Here is a 19,537-nt window from a genome sequence, read left to right on the forward strand (position 1 = left end):
TGGCCTGCGTGGGGGGGGGGGGGGGGGGGTGGACCTGCCGCCGCCGTACCGCTCCTGCTGCCGCCGAACCGCTCCTGCTGCCACCGCCGAGGATCCTCCGCCGACAGGTTTGTTGAGGGGGGGGGCGTCCCTTTCCTTCCCTGCTCTTTGCCGCTACGGAGAGAAAGGCCCCGGCTTCGTTACCTTGCGGGAGCCCCTCTCCGTGCGACCGCCCCGCTTGCCGACCGGAAGTCCACCCGATTACTCATCATCTTGCAACTTATTCATAGAGTTCATAAAATTTGCAGTGCAGAAGAAGGCCATTCAGCCCATCAATTCTGCACTGGCCCATGGGAAGAGCACCCTATGTAACCTCCCAAGGCCGGAATTGAATCCGGGTCCCTGGAGCTGCGAAGCAGCAGAGCTAATCACTGTGCCATCATGCCGCCCCTTCCTATTTGTTCTTCTTCTTCCAAGATTCTTTGCCATGATTCTTGATTTCTGACAAGGATAATACAGCTTTTGCCATACTTTGAATTTTGACGAGGAAAAAGGTCTCAAGAGGGCACCATTTAATTTTTTGTTTTTATATACCACCAATGAATGTTGTGCAACCGACTGCACAAATACCATAAGAACCTCACTGCTCTGAAATCTCCTCTCTTACTCCTCTTAAGCGCCAGATTCAATATCCTAAATGCTGCTTCTCCTCCCTTCATTCTCACTGTTGTAAAATCGAGACTTATTCCACCATTTCCTGTTCTAATCGTCCTCCCTGAATCTGAAAGCTGAAATTCTTAATTTGTCTCAATCTTGCCGCTTTTCAATAATCCCGAATTTTAAGGGTTGACTTTGCAATGCCCACGAACTGTGAGGTTCTGCACTGTGTGCTTGAAAATTGAGGGCAAAAGGTCCAGCCACCTGCACACATTTTTGATTTGTCTTATCCCATACATGTTTACTTTACTGCACCAGAGGACGTCCCCTCAAATAAGTTCCTCGCCAATAAAAAGTGTTAAGCGTTGCAAATCCTGCTTCTGAGCTGCTGTCAAAGCCAATTTTAGCTGGCCACCACATGTAAATGTGGGTTGGGAGTGGTTTGGCCGAGCTTATCTGTGTGACGTTATGCTTGTCTCTCTCTGTACAGTTCAAGTCTAAAAATGATCCTGTCACCTTATAGAGCTTGGAACAGCATGCGTCTTGTCTGAAATATTTTCCATTTGTGTCTATACACTGTAGGACAGAAGCACTCAACAGTTACCTTTATTGATTCTATAGAAGCAAACATTAATTTTTTGTGCTTTTCTTGCAGGGCGAATAGCAAAGAAGAACATCAGGACAAAGGGTGGTTTCGATCATTTTTTGTCCACAAAGTAAACCAGAGAAAAGATGCCCACTCCAATCTTCTTTCCAAAAAGGAAACCAGCAGCTTATATAAAATGCAGTGTGAGTGAAAACCGCTTAGTCCAAATCTTTCATCCACATTAAAAGTAAACTGATGGTCCAACTCAGACTAAAAGCTTTTTCTTTTTGTCTTAGTTCATAATGTGAAGCCAGAATGTCTGGATGCGTACAACAATTTATCGTAAGTTCCCTATCTTTTTTTTAAACCCTGATTATATTTATGAAACGGCCTCCGCCATAAAGCAATACATTATGCCAATTTGCCTGTTACTTTCTCCATATCAGCATTTCCTACAGTTGTTGATTGTCTTGTTCTGAATTAAATTAGTCTTTTTAAATGTAAAACCCAATCCTCCAGCACAGAAATGCTTCCTACATGCTTCATGAAATATATAAAGGGCGGCACGTGGCGCAGTGGTTAGCACTGAGACAACGGCACTGAGGATCCGGGTTCAAATCCCAGTCCTGGGTCACTGTCCGTGTGGAATTTGCACATTCTCCCCATGTCTGCATGGGTTTCACCCCCACAACCCAAAGATGTGCAGGTTAGGTGGATTGGCCAAGCTAAATTGCCCTTCAATTGGAAAAATGGGTGCTCTAAATTTATAATAAAAAATATATGTACCTCAGAAATAGTTAAACGATAAATGCTTTATGCTGGAGCTTGTTTAGGTCAAATGATCACTAATCTTTGCACTGGTAGCAGAATTATGAATCCAGTATTTGTAGTTATTTCTCTCACAGTGAAGAACAGGATTTAGAACATGACTTAAACAAGCATCAGATTATAAACAAAATTACAGTGTTTATTCACTTATTAGGACCCAGTCTTGACTGTGCTGAAGGAATCTCTGCACACACCGCTAAATAGAAATAGGAGGTATTTTAATTAATTTTTATTCAAATTTCAAAAATGTAAATCATCATATATCCATAAAATACAACAGATAAATAATTTCTGGACTTAGTCAAATACAGCACAGCAGCAACTTGCCGCATGTTCACATATTGTCAGTTCTACTTGCTGTTTAACTGTAATATCCTGTTTTCTATCTTCACCTTTGTTTTATATGAATGCTTTCAGTTAATTGCTAAAAAAAGTAAATTGCATTCCAATTTTTAAAATAACCTTTTGATGCTTTCTTCCCCCACAAACACCTCTCTGGTTAACATTTATTCAGCTATCTTTCTGTGTGCTTCCACAGCAATTATCTTAGTCACTTTGTAATAGTTGCCCTCGAGCTGTGAATCATGCTGTCAAGACCATCTATAGTTGCCTTTCATAAACCACGGCAGTCCTTGTAGTGAGGCTGATTCCATAACAGGCAGAGAACTCCAAGGACTTGACCTAGTGATGTTGAAGCAACAGTCTAATACGCGTGGGTCAGTTTCTTCCCCTTACTGCTCTTTTTTTCCCTAACCTAAGTTTTACGACTTAGTTGCTTTTGAAACTAGGTCAGGGAACATTAAGGGTCACTGACATATTACGTAACCAGAGGTATGAGTTGCTCTATGAGGCAGGTGTAGAATGTTGGTAAACCAGCAGGATTTTGATGGCACTTTGGAAGATAGCCAAATAACTCATATTCGCAACTTACTGTGGTGGGATCTACACAATCTCTGGTTTGCTAGGCTACTGTTCCAGTAATTGCCAGTGACCTTTGCCTTTCCTAGTTGTGTTTGTTTTTTTTTTAACCCAGCTCATTCCAGCGTGATTCACACAGAGGTAAATTACTCAAAGTTCCCTCCCAACAATGAGCAGAGTAAGAAGTCTTATAGCACCAGGTTAAAGTCCAACATGTTTGTTTCAAACACTAGCTTTTGGAGCACTGCTCCTTCCTCAGGTGGATCGACCTGAGGAAGGACCAGTACTCCGAAACCTAGGGCGGGATTCTCCGACCCCCCACCGGGTCGGAGAATCGCCGGGGGCCAGTATCAATCCTTCCCCCGCCGTGTCCCGAATTCTCCGCCACCAGAGATGCGGCGGGGGCAGGAATCGCGCTGTGCCGGTTGGCGAGCCCCCACCCCGGCGATTCTCCGGCCCGCAATGGGCCGAAGTCCCGCTGCTGTCAACCCTTTCCCGCCGGCGTGGATCAAACCACCTATCTTACCGGCAGGAGCAGGCGGCGCGGGTCGGGCTCCGGGGTCCTGGGGGGGGCGCACCCATGGTGGTCCGGCCCGAGATCGGGGCCCACCGATCGGCCGGCGGGCCTGTGCCGTGGCGGCACTCTTTTTTCCTTCCGCCTTCGCCATGGTCTTCACCATGGCGGAGGTGAAGTGATCCCCCTCCCCTGCGCATGTGCGGGGATGACGTCAGCAGCCGCTGATGCTCCGGCGCATGCGTGGACTTACGCTGGCCGGCGAAGTCCCTTCAGCCCCGACTGGCATGGCGCCAAAGGCCGTCCACGCCAGCCAGCGTAGCACCAACCACTCCAGCGGGGGGCCTAGACCCTCAAGGTGAGGGCCTGGCCCCTAAAGGTGCGGAGACTTCCACACCTTTGGGGCGGCCCGACGCTGGAGTGGTTCACGCCACTCCATCACGCCGGGACCCCGGGAGAATCCCAGCCCTAGTGTTTGAAACAAACATGTTGGACTTTAACCTGGTGTTGTAAGACTTACTGTGCTCACCCCAGTAAAACGCCGGCATCTCCATATCAACAATGAGCAGGGTAAAGAACATGAAGGTCCTCTCAAAACCTATGCATTGAGCATGATCATTTTAAAAAGTCTGAGGACGATTTAAAAAATAACATTAGGAAGCATGGTGCAGTGAATAAAGAGGCATTTTAAATGGTGGAAAGTCTCCTCTGTTTGCAGTTGTGACGTTACTTTGATATCAATTTCCTGTGCTTCAAGCAATGCTTACTTATGTCTAAGGAATTTTAACATCTGTCGGACAGAATTTCAGTAACCTAACATATTATTTCACTCAAGTTTTGCACTGTTTCTTTGTGGTTATCTGCTCTGACCTTTGAACTACAATGACCTAATCTTTTATACGCTTGCAAATTATTTATGGAAATAAACCTTGGCACTAAAAGCCTGTTCACATCATTTGTGGTTTAATTTACAATTCAAATATCATTCTGGTGTTTTTCTCATTTCTACAAGTATTAAACAAATTGATGGTAAAACTTGAGCTAGTCACATCTTTAACAAAAATTAGTAAGGCATTGTATTCTTTTTGGAACTAACTTCTTCATTTTTAAAAATAAATTTAGTGAACCTAATAATTTTTGCCAATTAAGGGGTAATTTCTCGTGGCTAATCCACCTATTCTGCACATCTTTGGGTTGTGGGGGTGAAACCCACGCAGACACGGGGAGAATGTGCAAACTCCACACGGACATTGACCCAGGGCCGGGATTTGAACCCGGGTCCTCAGCGCCATAGGCAGCAGGGCTAACCCACTGTGCCACCGTGCAGCCCTTTCATTTTTTAAAAATAGAATATAAAAATCCAATAGGTTATTTATATTGGTATTCGGCTTCAGTGAAAGATCCATTTTCTGTGCCGAGATTTAAATTGTTTGCTTTTTGATGAAAGAAAATCTTTATTGATGATCACAGGGAGCAAATATTGCAAAAGCTGCACAATGATCCTGAATATCCATGTGAGATCGTAGGAAGCTGGAACACCTTGTATGGTGAACAGGACCAAGCGGGTAAGTCTGCCATTTGCTTTGATTGAATCTGTACCCTACCTTAACATTTCTTCATTTTCCCTCATCTGGAACAGCTCCAACCGTAATTTTTCTTCAGATGTTACCGTTCTTGGCCTCACTAGGGTAGATTTTCAACTTGCCTCTCGAGCCTAAAACTGCCATTGCGAGTCAGCCATCTTTTATAGTTAACTGTTCAATTTTCATTTCAGTTAAAACCAATGAAAATTCAAATCAGGGGCGGGATTTCTCTGCTGGCTGGATTCTGCATTGCGCTGACAGCGAATCCACAGCCAAGGATTTTTCTGACGGCATGGGGGTGCCCGTAAGGGGAAACCCATTGGCTGGCCGGCAGGAAGGAGGATCCCGCTGCTGGTGGGGGAGCGTCGCACCAGGAAACGGGGGCGGGATTCTCCGTTTTGCCGGTGCCTGGGGGTTTCCCGATGGCGCCCCACCCCATTGACCAGCTGGCGTAACGGAGAATGCCGCCGGCGGGTCGAGGCAGAAAAGTGGCATGACGGAGCGGAGAATCCAGCCTCGGATGCGGGGGGATGGAGAATTTCGCCCCAGGTGTTTTCTAGAAGTAGCACGGATCCACCATCATGGTTTTATAACCAAACGTTGTGTCAGAAATCTACCTCACTATCTGACGTGAGGTTGCCGCTGTCTACAAAAAGACTGGCCTTCGCTTTCATACCGAACATTCCTTTTTCCTTCAACAATTTGATGAAGCAGATGATTTGAAGACTGCCCTTCTGATGCTTCCCTCACATGCCTGAAGATAAACATACATGGTGGGATTTTCCGCTCCGGTTGGTGGCAGGCAACATGTACGGTGAGCTCAGAGATTGTGGAGGAAGGCCTGAGGTCGGTTTCCCGCCAGCGTAAATCAAGGATCAGGAAGCTCGCATGCCATGTCAGGAACTGCATTTGCACTCATTTAAATATCATGAATATTCATGATCAAAGAAGCTCGCCAGAATCACACCCCCACTCCAGATCATGGGGCCACACCGGCGTGAATCACAACCACATATAAGTGCCGTGCACCTAGAGAGCACCACTTGACCCATGGCCTCGAGGTATATTCGCCCACCTTTCATTGCGCTGCACCCGTGAAAGCTCCAACTCTGTGCCAGGCTGCCTAGGCAAGACCAAAGGGGAAGTATGGGAGTCTCTGAGCAAAGGCTTACCATTCCAGACAAGCGGGTGGGGGGGGGTACTGGAGGAGGGGGGTTGGAGGAGAGGGGGTGGGGTGGAAGTGGGGGGGGGTGGAGGAGGAGGGTGGGGGGGGGGGCAAGAGAAGGAGTAGGATGCTCCGGCTTGACGACAGGAGATGAGTGATGGGGAAGACTGGGAAGTGTGCACACAGACACATGCATAGTGACCAACATAACAAAGCTCATCGCTTCATTGGCTGAACAGTGATATGGTGATGGGTCCTCACTGACTTGGGAAATACCGATCTTACCTTCAGCACAGGGAAGAGTACGGTCCTCGCCAGTCAGCTGTGCCAAATGCTCTTCAAACTCTGTGAGAGGCCTGAACTGGGCATCCTCTTGCCTGGTTGTTGTGGGCAAGCTTGTCCTGATTAAAGACAGATGGGCAAACTGTGAGCAGGACAGATGCAGAGACAGATGATAAGAACGCCTGCCTTCTGTTTGTGCTGAGTTGACCTATATAAGGGTTGAGGATGCGAGCTGCACAGGATCTGAGAGGAGATGAAGATGTCAAAGTGTGTGTGAGAGAGTCAGTGGTGATGTCCGTTGCGCTGACAGTGTGTGGTGAGATTGATGTGGATTGTCGCCCAGTGATTGCCTGATGGGCTTGTGAGAGTTGAGTGAGGAGAGGGTTGACTTACCCTGCGATCATTTACTGTTTTCCTGTGCCGGGTGGCGTTTCTCCTGTGCGTCGTGTTGACACTGACCACACGGGCAGCCTTCTCCCAAGCCAGAGCGGTAAGTCTCCCATCACAGGGTAAAGGACTCCCGGTGTGCCTTCACCATGTGCCCCCAATGCTTTGTCACTAAACGTGGAGGGCAGTCGACTGCTTTCCTTTGGGGACCATTACCCACTGCTACCAGTCCTGGGCTGCAGACACTGAATAATGTGAGTGGCTGCAGTTTTAAGATGGCACACGGAATGATGATCCAAAGAGGACACAGCAGGGTAGATGAATTGAGGCCCGAAATCCTGACATGCATCACGTTCATGCATATAGCTGAAAACTGGATGATTTAGCTGCAAACCCACCATTCTGGCCGGCGGGAGATGTGCCACTTTTCCTGCACGCCACTGCACTTTATCTCTGAAGCAGCAAATCTCGGCCGTAATATTAGTGTGAGGTAAGTGCTGCCACGTTGAGCTCTAGCCGCATCCTTTCTCTGCCACTGTACTTTTCCCTTTTCTTTATCCTGTTGCGCTTTATCTCATGGTTCCCCTAAACTTCCCTGGTTTGCCTATCTGTCTTCAGACCGAATGGGCCTATTAACGCTTCAGACGAATCGAGCTGTGAGTCTGCAGTGTCTCAATTATTTGCTACATGTTGTCTGATGATATGTTACCAGGTAACACTGTACATAGTGCAAAACTATGTACGCTGTACAGCAAAACTTTACCTCTTGAGATTGCATTGTATGACATGGAACCACAAAGTGCTGGAAATACTCAGCGGGTCGAGCATCAGTGGAGAGAGAAACATAGTTAACACAAAGGCTCAAAGAGCTGAAAAGTTGGGCAGAAATTTATTTTAACATGTGGTGAGTTTGGAGGCATATGGGGCCAGGAAAATAGGAGCCATGTCGGAACAGCCCCTGAAACATTCCCAGTGGTGGGATAGATCATAGAATTTACAGTGCAGAAGGAGGCCATTCGGCCCATCGAGTCTGCACCGGCTCTTGGAAAGAGCACCCTACCCAAGCTCACACCCCCACCCTATCCCCATAACCCAGTAACCCCACCCAACACTAAGGGAAATTCTGGACACTAAGGGCAATTTAGCATGGCCAATCCACCTAACCTGCACATCTTTGGATTGTGGGAGGAAACCGGAGCACCCGGAGGAAATCCATGCCCACACAGGGAGAATGTGCAGACTCCGCACAGTGACCCAAGCCAGGAACCGAACCTAGACCCTGGAGCTGTGAAGCAATTGTGCTATCCACAATGCTACCGTGCTGCCCACCTAGGAAACTGTTCAGCTGCCTGATCCACAAAGGCGGACATCCTGTTTGCATGTTTACATTTTCCATATGAAATATCTCCATCATTTTGTTGGTGGTGGAATTAAACCCCCCCCCCCCCCCCTCCCCGAATACCCCACCCTCTCAGTCTGTGGGGAGGACCTCAGCTTAACAGGCTGGAGAGCAGGCTGGAGAGTATACGAGCCAGAGGCTCCGTGCTTCAAGGGGAGGGCTGGATTAACAAAAGGCACTGATCCCAGCTATTCACTTAATGATGTGCAGGACAGCGAGAGCTGTCCATGTTGAAGCGCTCTCACAGTCCCCAGCATGCCTCAGCAGTGCCCACCGCTCCTGGTGGGGCTGCCAATATTCCGGAGCTGCCAACAGCATCGTGAACCTATCCAACCATCCTTAATAGGATGGCAAGCTCCGAGGTGGCCAGTTTGGAGGCTCCCTTCTGGAAGGTTGCAACACCCGATTACTGCCAACAAGCGTGGCCTCAAGACCCCATATGGTCCTGATTCCAGGGTGCCGAAGCCTGTGGGAAAATTCTGTCCATTAGCACTGCCTTCCCCTAGAGACGCTACCTGACCTGCTGAGCATTTTCAGTTTATATTTCAGATTTCCAGCAGTGCTTTTACTTTTTACACTGTATTTTTATTTTATTCATTCATGGGATGTGGACATTCAGGCAATTGTTATTCATCCCTAATTGCCCTAGTGAAGGTGATGGTGAGATGTCTGCTTGAATCATTGCAGTATCTCTGGTGTAGATACACCCACAGTGCTGTTCGGGAGGCGGGGGGCAGGAGGCGGAGGGGGGGTTTGGTTGGGGGGAGCAGTTCCAGAACTCACAGGTGATGGTGTTCTCATGGCACCTGCTGCTCTTGTCCTTCTGGGTGATAGAGATCATCACTTTGTAAGGAGCTCTGGAAGAAGCCTTGGCCGGGTGCTGCAAAGCATCCTGGAGATGATACACTGCGTCAGTGGTGGGGGGAGTAAATGTGTAAGACGGTGGATGGGGTGGTGATCAAGTGAGATGCTCTGACCTGAATCATGCCGAGCTTTTTGAGTTGGACTGCAATCATCCAGGCAACTGGAGAGTATTCTCCTGACCTGTGCCTTCAAGATGATGGGTAGGCTTTGGAAAGGCAGGAAAGGTGTAACTCGCCACAGAATTCCCTGCTTTTAACCCGCTGTTATATCCACATTATTTTTTGGTTGTCCAGTTATATTTCTGGTCAATGGTGACCCACCCCCAGAATGTTGAAGTTGATAGTAATGCTTTTGGATGTCAAGTCACAATAGTTAGATTCTCTCTCTTGTTGGTGATAGTCATTACCTGGCATTTTTTGTGACATGGATGTTACTTGCCACTGGACAGCCTGAATGTTGTCCAGGTCTTGCTGTATGCAGACACAGATTGCTTCATTTTTTTCCCGAGGTGTGAATGGTACTGAATGTTGTGCAATCATTGGTGAGCATTACCGCTTCTGACCTTATGATGGAAGAAGATCATTGATGGAGTGATTGAAGATGGTAGGGTCTAGAACATGCTCTGGGGAACTCCTGCATCAATGTCCTGAGGTTAAGGTGATTGGTCCCAACTATCTCCCTTTATGCAGGCGAATGCCGAGATGGATCATCCACTCTCGCTGAGGATGATTGCGAAGCCTTCATCCTTGTCTTATCCTGGTCTTGTTTGATAAATCCATTTATGATTGGATATAGCAGGCCTGCAGAGCTTTGATCTGATCAGTTGGTTGTTGAATTGCCGAGTGCTGCCTATAAAGTTCTGTTACTGCTGGTTAACGCATAGTCCTGTCTTGTTGCTTCACCAGTTTGACACCTCATTTTTCCGGGAGCCTGGTGCTGCTCCAAGGATGCTCTCAATAGGGTTGGCTGTCTGGTTTGATAAGAATGGTGAAGTGGGGATATGCCAGGCCATGAGGTTACAGATTGTAGTTGTATACACTTGATCTGTAGCTGATGGCCCACAGCGCCTCTTGGACACCCAGTTTAGAGCTGCTAAATCTGTTTGAAATCTATCCCATTAAACTCTGCCATAGAACACGATGGAGGGTATCCTCAGTGTAATGACAGAATTTTATCTCCACACGGACTGTGCAGTGGTGACCACCACCAATAGTATCTGGATAGAAACATCTGTGAAAGAGAGGTTGATGAGGACAAGGTCGAGTAGATTTCTCCCCTGTGTTTGTTGTCTGCTGCAGGCTCAGTCTGGCAGATATGTTCTTCAGGACTCAATCAGTTATGGTGCTCCTCATTATTAGTGGTTGACATTGAAGTTCCCCAACCAGAGTACATCCTGTGCCCTTGCGACCCTCAGACTTTCTTCCAAATGGTTTAACATGGAGGAGGAAGATAGATGATGTAACCATCAGAAAATGTCATTGCCCATGTTTAACCTAATGTCATCAGGTGTGCAATCAAAATTGACGATTCCCCGGTCACTACTTCCAGGTTGTGTACCACTGCCATCTCTGGTGGATATGTTCTGTCACTGGGACAGACATATCCAGGGATGGTGATCAAGGAGTCTGGGACATTGACTGTTAAGGTATGATTGGGTGAGTATGACTACATCAGGCTGATGTTTGACTCGTCCGGGAGGCAGCTCCCCCAATTTTAACGCAAGTCTCGAGTGAGATGGACTGAGCAGGTTTGGCTGCGCTGTTTGTCAATCACCGTGCCTAGGTCGATACAGAGTGGTCATCTGTTTTTATTATTATCTGACTTTAGCGTAGAGGTTTGACAAGTGACTTTTTGGCCATTTCAGAGGGCAGTTAAGAGCCAATCAGATTGGTGTCAGACAGGAGTCGAAAGTAGAGCAGACCAGGTAAAAATGGCACGTTTCCTTCATGACAAAATATTCATGGACCAGGTGGGTTTTTTTTTGCAACAATCTGGTAGTTCCATGGTACCCATCACAGATACCAGCTGTTTTATTCCAGATTTACTTAATTAACTGAATTTAAATTCACCAGGTGCGGTTGTGGGATTTGAACTAATGTCTTCAGATTAGTAGACTAGGCCTCTGGATTATTAATTGATTGACATAACCACTATGCTACTGTACCTCAGCAAAGATTCATTATTGTGAGGGAAGTCCTCGACGTGCCTGTGGCATTTACTTTATTACTGAGTATTACCAAATTTCTTTTTTCGTACTGTAACACCATTTTTTGTGTATACGGCAAATTTGTCATTTTTATTTTGCACAGTGCATTTGTGGCGGTTTTCTGGTGGTTATCCTGCTTTGACAGATGCTATGGAGAAGCTATTACAGAATAAGGTAACAGATGAAAGCCAATCCCTCAGTCACCCAGCCTCAGATAGTTACATTTAGTTTCATTTTATGCAGTCACCATTAGTCTGCACACATGCTTGTATTTTCCTAATTGCTAGTGTGTAAATGAGCAACTACGCATTCGGAAGAAGAATGGGTTAAGATAAATCCGCTCATGCTAACGTGACCTGTGATACTGTGCATTTTCTGTGACCATAAGACATGCCAATGCAAAGGTTAAAAATGACTGACATTTTTAAACAAATTTCAGCCCACCGGACATCGCTGCTCATGTGGACAACCGTGTCCTCCTCAACCTCACGCCATCAATTGATACAAATGAGCACGCCGTCGTCTTCCATTATTTCACCCCCCGTCACAGTGCCCCAGTTTAGTTCCATGTCTCCTCTCCCATTGTAGGATGTGCATCTCCTCCTGTGGCTTGTTCTGCTCCTGAATATGCATGTACACCTCAGGAGTGTCCCATTTTCCACCGGTGGACTCTTTTCATCTACATGCTGCCCATTTGTGACAGGCACAGTGTCAACTTACATTTGTATATTGACACCCAACTTCATTTCTGCATCACAACCTTTAATTTCACCTATGTTCTTTCCAAGCTGCACGAACAATATCAAGTCATAGTTGAACTTTCCAGAACTAAATATTGATCAGATTGGAGGCAACATGTTCTTCAAATTTAAAAACCCAACCCTCTGGTCCTGATTTCACCCCTCCCTCTGGGTGATCATTCAGGCTTAACCTTCGGCGCCTTTTCAAACCTAACCTGAGCTTCAACCCCATATTGCATCCAACAAGATTTGCCTACTGCTATCTCCTCATCATCACCCCACTCGACTACTACGTCATCCAATTGCCAAATCTCATCCATAAAGTCATTTCTGTTCGGCTTAGCCCTTCGAATATTGTCCCAGTTAATCTTGCTCGTACTAAATCCACTTGTCCTTCGTAACTTCCAATGGATCCCCAACACCCAAATCTATGCCCTCATCTACAGGTTACGAGCCCATGTCCTTATCCCTCTCCTTCTCTGGAACCTCGCTCGGGGTGGGGAAGCCCACCTACAATCCCAGAGGCAGCCCTGCAACAACTTAATGCTGGATGAAGCATTCTGTGCTTTCAGCCGTGACCTCAATCCTTTTCCTGAGAAGATGTCCCACTTCAGGGTCTTGCCAGCCCAATCGGATTGGCCTGCAGCTCTGCAGTCCCAGCAGCACCAGCCAGGGGTGGTGGCTACAGCTGGGAAAACAGGCAGGCTCACCACATTAAGGACCGCTCCCCCCGGTAGGCCCGGGATCAGGGTATCAATGAGGTGGGTGAGGGGTCAGGTTCAAGTGGTTGTGGAAGGTTGAAGGGAGGATAAGCTTTGCGAGAGTGAGGGTCGGTGGTGGTGGTGAGGGTGGGGTGTTTCCAATGGGCCCGTGGTGCCTGCAAAGGAGATCCCCCCCACTTTTTTCCAACACCAGCCTACATAGTTAAAGCATGGGTCCCTCCCTAACATACATTAAATACCTACAAGAGTGCAATTAGGCCTTTAAGACCGCATTGGACCCTCAATAGCCCAATGGTGGGTTGGCAGCCCAACATCTCCCCCTGCGCCCCACAAAATTTCAGTCGGTCGGGCAGTGGGTGGGTACACTGCAAGATGTAATGTGCCCCTCCTGCCCTCAAGCGGAAGTGCATAATCCAGCCCCTTGTTCCTCTGCACCCATTCAATCCCAACACATTCCCATAACTCACTGCCTTGTTACCTCCTTCAGAATTCTTCCAAACCCCTACCCGCCCAATCATTCTTTCAGTCTAAACTGTCTAGCAACACCGCTCAGTGTCTGGTTTCAATTCTTTGAAGTGCTTTGGGATGTTTTATTAAGTTGAAAGCGATACATAAATAAATGCAAGTTGTTGTGTAAAACTACTGGGATTCTTTTTTAGCCAGCTTATTGGAAACTTGGAGACCCTTTCTTGTGTATTCTTGTGTGAGCATCTGATTACTGGTTTTGCAAGTTGTGACTTTGGATGATTGACTGTTTTCCATGTTTCAGGAATATTTGGAATACCGGAAGGAGAGGAGCAAGATGTTGCTGTCTCGGAAAAATCAGCTACTCTTAGAATTCAGTTTCTGGAATGAACCATTACCAAGACGGGGACCTAATATTTATGAACTTCGGACATATTATTTAAAGGTAGATCACTCTGACAGAATTTGCTGTCCAGTGTCTGGTAGGAATCGGTGGTAGAGGAAGTGGATAGTGGAGAACGGGCACAGGTCTGATTGGCTGAATGGTTTCCTTCTGTAAAATTCTGTGGCTGTCAATTACCTCCGAGTGACTGAACACCAGTTGAACTGCCCGAGAGAAAAAGGAGAGATCGTTCAGCTGAAAACCCTCTGAAGCTCAACTCCAGAGTACACGTTGTGATAGGGCAGCACGGTAGCACAGTGCTTAGCACAGTTGATTCACAGCTCCAGGTTCCCAGGTTCGATTCCCGGCTTGGGTCACCGTCTGTGCAGAGTCTGCATATTCTCCCCGTGTCTGCGTGGGTTTGCTCCGGTTTCCTCCCACAGTCCAATGATGTGCAGGTTAGGTGGATTGGCCTTAGTGTCCAAAACAAAAAAGGTTAGCTGGGGTTACTGGGTTACGGGGATAGGGTGGAGGTGTGGGCTTAAGTAGGGTGCTCTTTCCAAGAGCCGGTGCAGACTCGATGGGCTGAATGGCCTCCTTCTGCACTGTAAATTCTATGATTCTATGATAACCTTATTGCATTTCTGTCAAATTACAGTATTTTTTTCATGAGAGGTGCACCAGTAAACTGGAAATTTGAACTATTAATATAAATTGGGTTTTGGTGTTAAGCTGCCTCTTTTTAACAAATTTTCCCCCTTCTCCACCGCCAATCCTACCGAATAACATAGAAACCTAAATGTTAGTCTCTGCCTATGTCATTCTCTATGAGAGTGACTCCCTGTAAAGAAGCAGCAAACCTGCACTTGATATCTCCCCACCAGCATGTGGAGAAATGTGGAAACAATCTTTCTTCTGATCAATCCTCACTAGCTCTGGCTTTAAACAGTGAATCAAAAAGGCTGCAATGTTTCGCTAGGAAAATCATGGGGAGGTGGGGGGTGATTTTTGTAAAAAATAATTTCCCGCCTCTTTTTAGAATGACATATCGGAGAGTAATATAGAGATATGTGTCTGTAGTGTGTGTATGGTGTTGTCTGTCTGTGAGTGTGTATTTTTGTGTGTGTCTGTGGTGTGGCGTTGTCTGCTTGCAGGTCTGTGTTTGACTCGTGACTCGCGTTGTATAAGGGGACTGATCGGGTAACGTGTGGCTTGAGGCTGCACATAGCCCCGTTTTGTACAGTGGAGAGCTCTGGTTGCCCTAACTCCCCAGTGTAGCGAGAAATCGGGATACTCTTAAGTCCCAAACGCTGAGGCACCCAAAACTATCCCTGATTCTCCCCCCGCCCCAGCCTTAACGCACCCCCTCCCCCCTGCAGCATCCATGCAGGGCATCCCCAGCCCAATCGTGCGCGTGCATAAAATGCCAACTTGGCACCTTGGTAGTGGCAACCTGATCCCCTGGCAGTGCCACATGGGCACCTTGGCAGTGCCAGGCTGGCATCTATGTGGCACTGCCAGGGTGCCCATAACTCTGTTTGTCTCTCCAAAGATATTGCCCGACTTGCTAATGTCCAGCAATTTCTGCTTTTATTTCAGTTTTCCAGCATCCACAGTATTTCGCTTTTATATTTGTATTAGCTCTATGTGAGATTTGTCTTTACCCCACATCGCATACACAAAGCAGACCATCAAAACGGCCAAATAAAATCAGGGTATTTATTGGGGTCGTGAATAGCTGAATGTATGTGTCACATTCTTAGCTGTAAATTACTGTTTTAACTTATGAGGATGGGGCGAATAGCTCTTCCTCTTGTTACTAGAACTCAATGCATTCGCTGCTTAAGAGGATTTATTTTATTCCGGTAATTATCTGTAGTTCAGTGAATCTCATGTCAACTGTGTCTTTCTTTCCCTCCCTTTGTAGCCGGGGACCATGATTGAATGGGGTAACAACTGGTAAGTAAGTGTTTATGGATCTCTGAAACTTAAATGGATTGTCTTTGTCATTTGACTTGGGTCTGAATATGTGTAAGTATATGTGTAAAATTTGACACATCTAATTGCAGCACCAGCAACTTGCTCCAAACCAATATTAATGTCAGTGATGGGTGTAAACTATAGACTAGATGACATTGAGAAGTGAAATATCTTCCTGTTCACATTTCATAGAAACCTCGTCAGAATGATTTGTGTATGTGCAGTGATGTCAGATATTTTTCAATTAATTCATGGGAGCTGGGCGTCGGTGGCAAAGCCAACATTTTTACCCTTCCCTAATTTCCCAGGAGAAATTGATAATGAACCACCTTCTTGAAGTGCCACAGTCGACTAAAGGTACACCTGCAGTGCTGTTAAATAAGGTGCTATAGGATTTTTACCCAGCAGCAATGAAGGAATGGTGATAAAATTCCAGGCCAGCAGAGTGAGTGACTTGTAAGACCATAAGACCATAAGACATAGGAGTGGAAGTAAGGCCATTCGGCCCATCGAGTCCACTCCACCATTCAATCATGGTTGATTTCAACTCCATTTACCCGCTCTCTCACCATAGCCCTTAATTCCTCGAGAAATCAAGAATTTATCAATTTCTGTCTTAAAGACACTCAATGTCCCGGCCTCCACCGCCCTCTGTGGCAATGAATTCCACAGACCTACCACTCTCTGGCTGAAGAAATTTCTCCTCATCTCTGTTCTAAAGTGACTCCCTTTTATTCTAAGGCTGTGCCCCCGCGTCCTAGTCTCCCCTGCTAATGGAAACAACTTCCCTACGTCCATCCTATCCAAGCCATTCATTATCTTGTACGTTTCTATTAGATCTCCCCTCAACCTCCTAAACTCCAATGAATATAATCCCACGATCCTCAGACGTTCATCGTATGTTAGGCCTACCATTCCTGGGATCATCCGTGTGAATCTCCGCTGGACCCGTTCCAGTGCCAGAATGTCCTTCCTGAGGTATGGGGCCCAAAATTGCTCACAGTATTCTAAATGGGGCCTAACTAGTGCTTTATAAAGCCTCAGAAGTACATCCCTGCTTTTATATTCCAAGCCTCTTGAGATAAATGACAACATTACATTTGCTTTCTTAATTACGGACTCAACCTGCAAGTTTACCTTTAGAGAATCCTGGACTAGGACTCCAAAGTCCCTTTGCACTTTAGCATTATGAATTTTGTCACCGTTTAGAAAATAGTCCATGCCTCTATTCTTTTTTCCAAAGTGCAAGACCTCGCACTTGCCCACGTTGAATTTCATCAGCCACTTCTTGGACCATTCTCCTAAACTGTCTAAATCTTTCTGCAGCCTCCCCACCTCCTCAATACTACCTGCCCCTCCACCTATCTTTGTATCATCGGCAAACTTGGCCAGAATGCCCCCAGTCCCGTCATCTAGATCGTTAATATATAAAGAGAACAGCTGTGGCCCCAACACTGAACCCTGCGGGACACCACTTGTCACCGGTTGCCATTCCGAAAAAGAACCTTTTATCCCAACTCTCTGCCTTCTGTCTGACAGCCAATCGTCAATCCATGTTAGTACCTTGCCTCGAATACCATGGGCCCTTATTTTACTCAGGAGTCTCCCGTGAGGCACCTTGTCAAAGGCCTTTTGGAAGTCAAGATAGATAACATCCATTGGCTCTCCTTGGTCTAACCTATTTGTTATCTCTTCAAAGAACTCTAACAGGTTTGTCAGGCACGACCTCCCCTTACTAAATCCATGCTGACTTGTCCTAATCCGACCCTGCACTTCCAAGAATTTAGAAATCTCATCCTTAACGATGGATTCTAGAATTTTGCCAACAACCGAGGTTAGGCTAAGTTTGCCTAGTCTACTTGAAAGGGAACATGTGGGCAGTGATATTCCCATGCACCTGCTGCCCTTGTTCTTCTAGACAATGAAGGTCACTGGTTTGGAAGGTGCGGTCAAAGATGCCTTGGCGAGTTACTACAATGCACCTTGTGTATGGTACACACTGCTGGCATGGTGCATCAGTAGTGGAATGAGTGAATAATTAAGGTGGTGGATTGAGTGCCAGTCAAGCAGGCTGCCATGTCCTAGAAGGTGTTGAGCTTCTTGAGTTGTTGGACGTGCACTCATCCAGGTAAGTTGGGAGTATTCCTTAACACTCAAGACTTGTGCCTTGTATATCGAGGAATCATGGGTAAGTTACTTAGCACAAAATTTTCAGCCTCTGACCTGTTCTCATGGCCACAGTATTTCTATAGCTGGTCCAGTCAGACTTCTAGTCAATGGTAACTCGTCAATGGTTGATGGTGGGGGATTGGCTGACGGTAATGTTGTTGAGCACCAGTGCAGTTTGTTAGATTCTCTCTTGTTACAGATGGTCATTGTCTGCTGTTTGTGTGGTACTACTAATCAGCCCAAGCCTGATTATTGTGTTAGCTCACCACGGAACAGTGTTTCAGTGAGTGGGCACTATGCAAATTGCATTTGCATTGTATCTTCACAGATTTGCTTTGAAACACTGGGGCTGAAATTCAATGAGAATTCCAATCCTCGAACTCCGGCAACACACGGGTGGAACCCTGTGAATTTCAGCCCCAATGTATTCGGGGGGCATGTCGTGTTTTCACTGCAAAGTTAATAGAAAGATAATCTCTGTGGTATTCACAATCTCGACAAAATATTTCCTTTGGCGATAGGAACTATTTTGATGAAAATATGCAACTTTTGGAACAGGTAAGTAAATAATAGTCACAAACAAATGATAGGCTTGCTTAGTACGAGACTCAGATAAACTGATCAGAAAGTCAATTAATTTGGTGGCCTCTTTTAAGCTGTCATGGTGAGTCTGCCTAATAACCCACGTCATGCTGCAAAGCAGCATTTTCATTGTATCTGAACTCAATTGTCAGGTTTCCTGACTGCATTCTGGAGTGGAAGGGTCTGGATGAGTGACAGCCAAAGCTGAATGAAGCAGAGGTTAGGCTGCTGACTGAGTAGTGGGGCACAGATGGATCTTCATTTTTGTTTTGCAAATTGCGAGTGTCTTTATTTTAGGTTTCCCGTGAAACATAAAATCTTGTTTTGTTTATGTGTGAGTCAGCTGCCAAAACTAGGGAGACGAAAGCCAACAAAAATTCTAAACTTGCCTGGCCTTTATTAACATTAGCACAGAGCATTGTCAATCACGAATGAAATAACCAGGCCCTTGGCAACAACAAATCAGGTTGTGAAAACATGACATAAATAGAATCGGCATTTGTCGTTTGCATCAAACTAAGGCTATTTGGTTCTCAGTTGAGCTTCAGTGATGAATTAATATTGTAGATGTCGTAATTATAATCTTCGAAAGTTGTTCCTTTAAATTAGAAATTGTGCATGTCATTCCCTTATTTAAGAAAGATGAGAGAGGGAAACCAGGAGATTATAGACCAGTTAACATCTGTTGTCAGGAAATTGCTCGTGTCTATACCTAAGAATAGAGTTGCTGGACATTTTGAAAAATTACAGCTGACTCAAAAGAGTGAGGAAGGATTGGTAAAGAGCAGGTTGTGCCAGATGAACTTCGTTAACATTTTTGAGGAAGCGACTAAAGTAGCTGCTCGGGGAATCTGCGCATGCTCGTTATATGGATTTCCAGAAGGAATTTGACAAATGCCCTCACAAGAGATCATTAGCAACAGTTTAAGGTAATGGAATGAAGGCAAATTATTGGCCTGGTTTGAAAATTGCCTATAGGAAGAGTGTGCAGGGGAGTAGAGCCATGCTATATCTGTACAAAACACTGGTTAGATCACATCTGGAGCAGTTCCAAGCATCACACCTTAGGGAAGATATATTGGCCATGGCGTGGGTGAAGCATAACTGGACTCCAAGGGTTAAATTAAAA

The 19,537-nt window shown here is 46.1% G+C and overlaps 1 protein-coding gene across 1 annotated transcript in view; it reads left to right on the plus strand.

Moving 5' to 3' along the window:
* The window catches only part of nipsnap1 (nipsnap homolog 1 (C. elegans)), a 46,005-nt gene that overhangs the window by 12,028 nt on the left and 14,440 nt on the right, over nt 1-19,537 (plus strand). Inside the window, exons 2-7 of the mRNA XM_038790458.1 lie at nt 1,292-1,425; nt 1,519-1,564; nt 4,953-5,047; nt 11,472-11,542; nt 13,600-13,740; nt 15,605-15,636. Coding sequence (XP_038646386.1) covers nt 1,292-1,425; nt 1,519-1,564; nt 4,953-5,047; nt 11,472-11,542; nt 13,600-13,740; nt 15,605-15,636 — 519 coding nt within the window. The remainder of the gene's footprint in view (nt 1-1,291; nt 1,426-1,518; nt 1,565-4,952; nt 5,048-11,471; nt 11,543-13,599; nt 13,741-15,604; nt 15,637-19,537) is intronic.

The sequence above is a fragment of the Scyliorhinus canicula genome, chromosome 1 (assembly GCF_902713615.1).
Source record: "Scyliorhinus canicula chromosome 1, sScyCan1.1, whole genome shotgun sequence".
Lineage (NCBI taxonomy): Eukaryota > Metazoa > Chordata > Chondrichthyes > Carcharhiniformes > Scyliorhinidae > Scyliorhinus > Scyliorhinus canicula.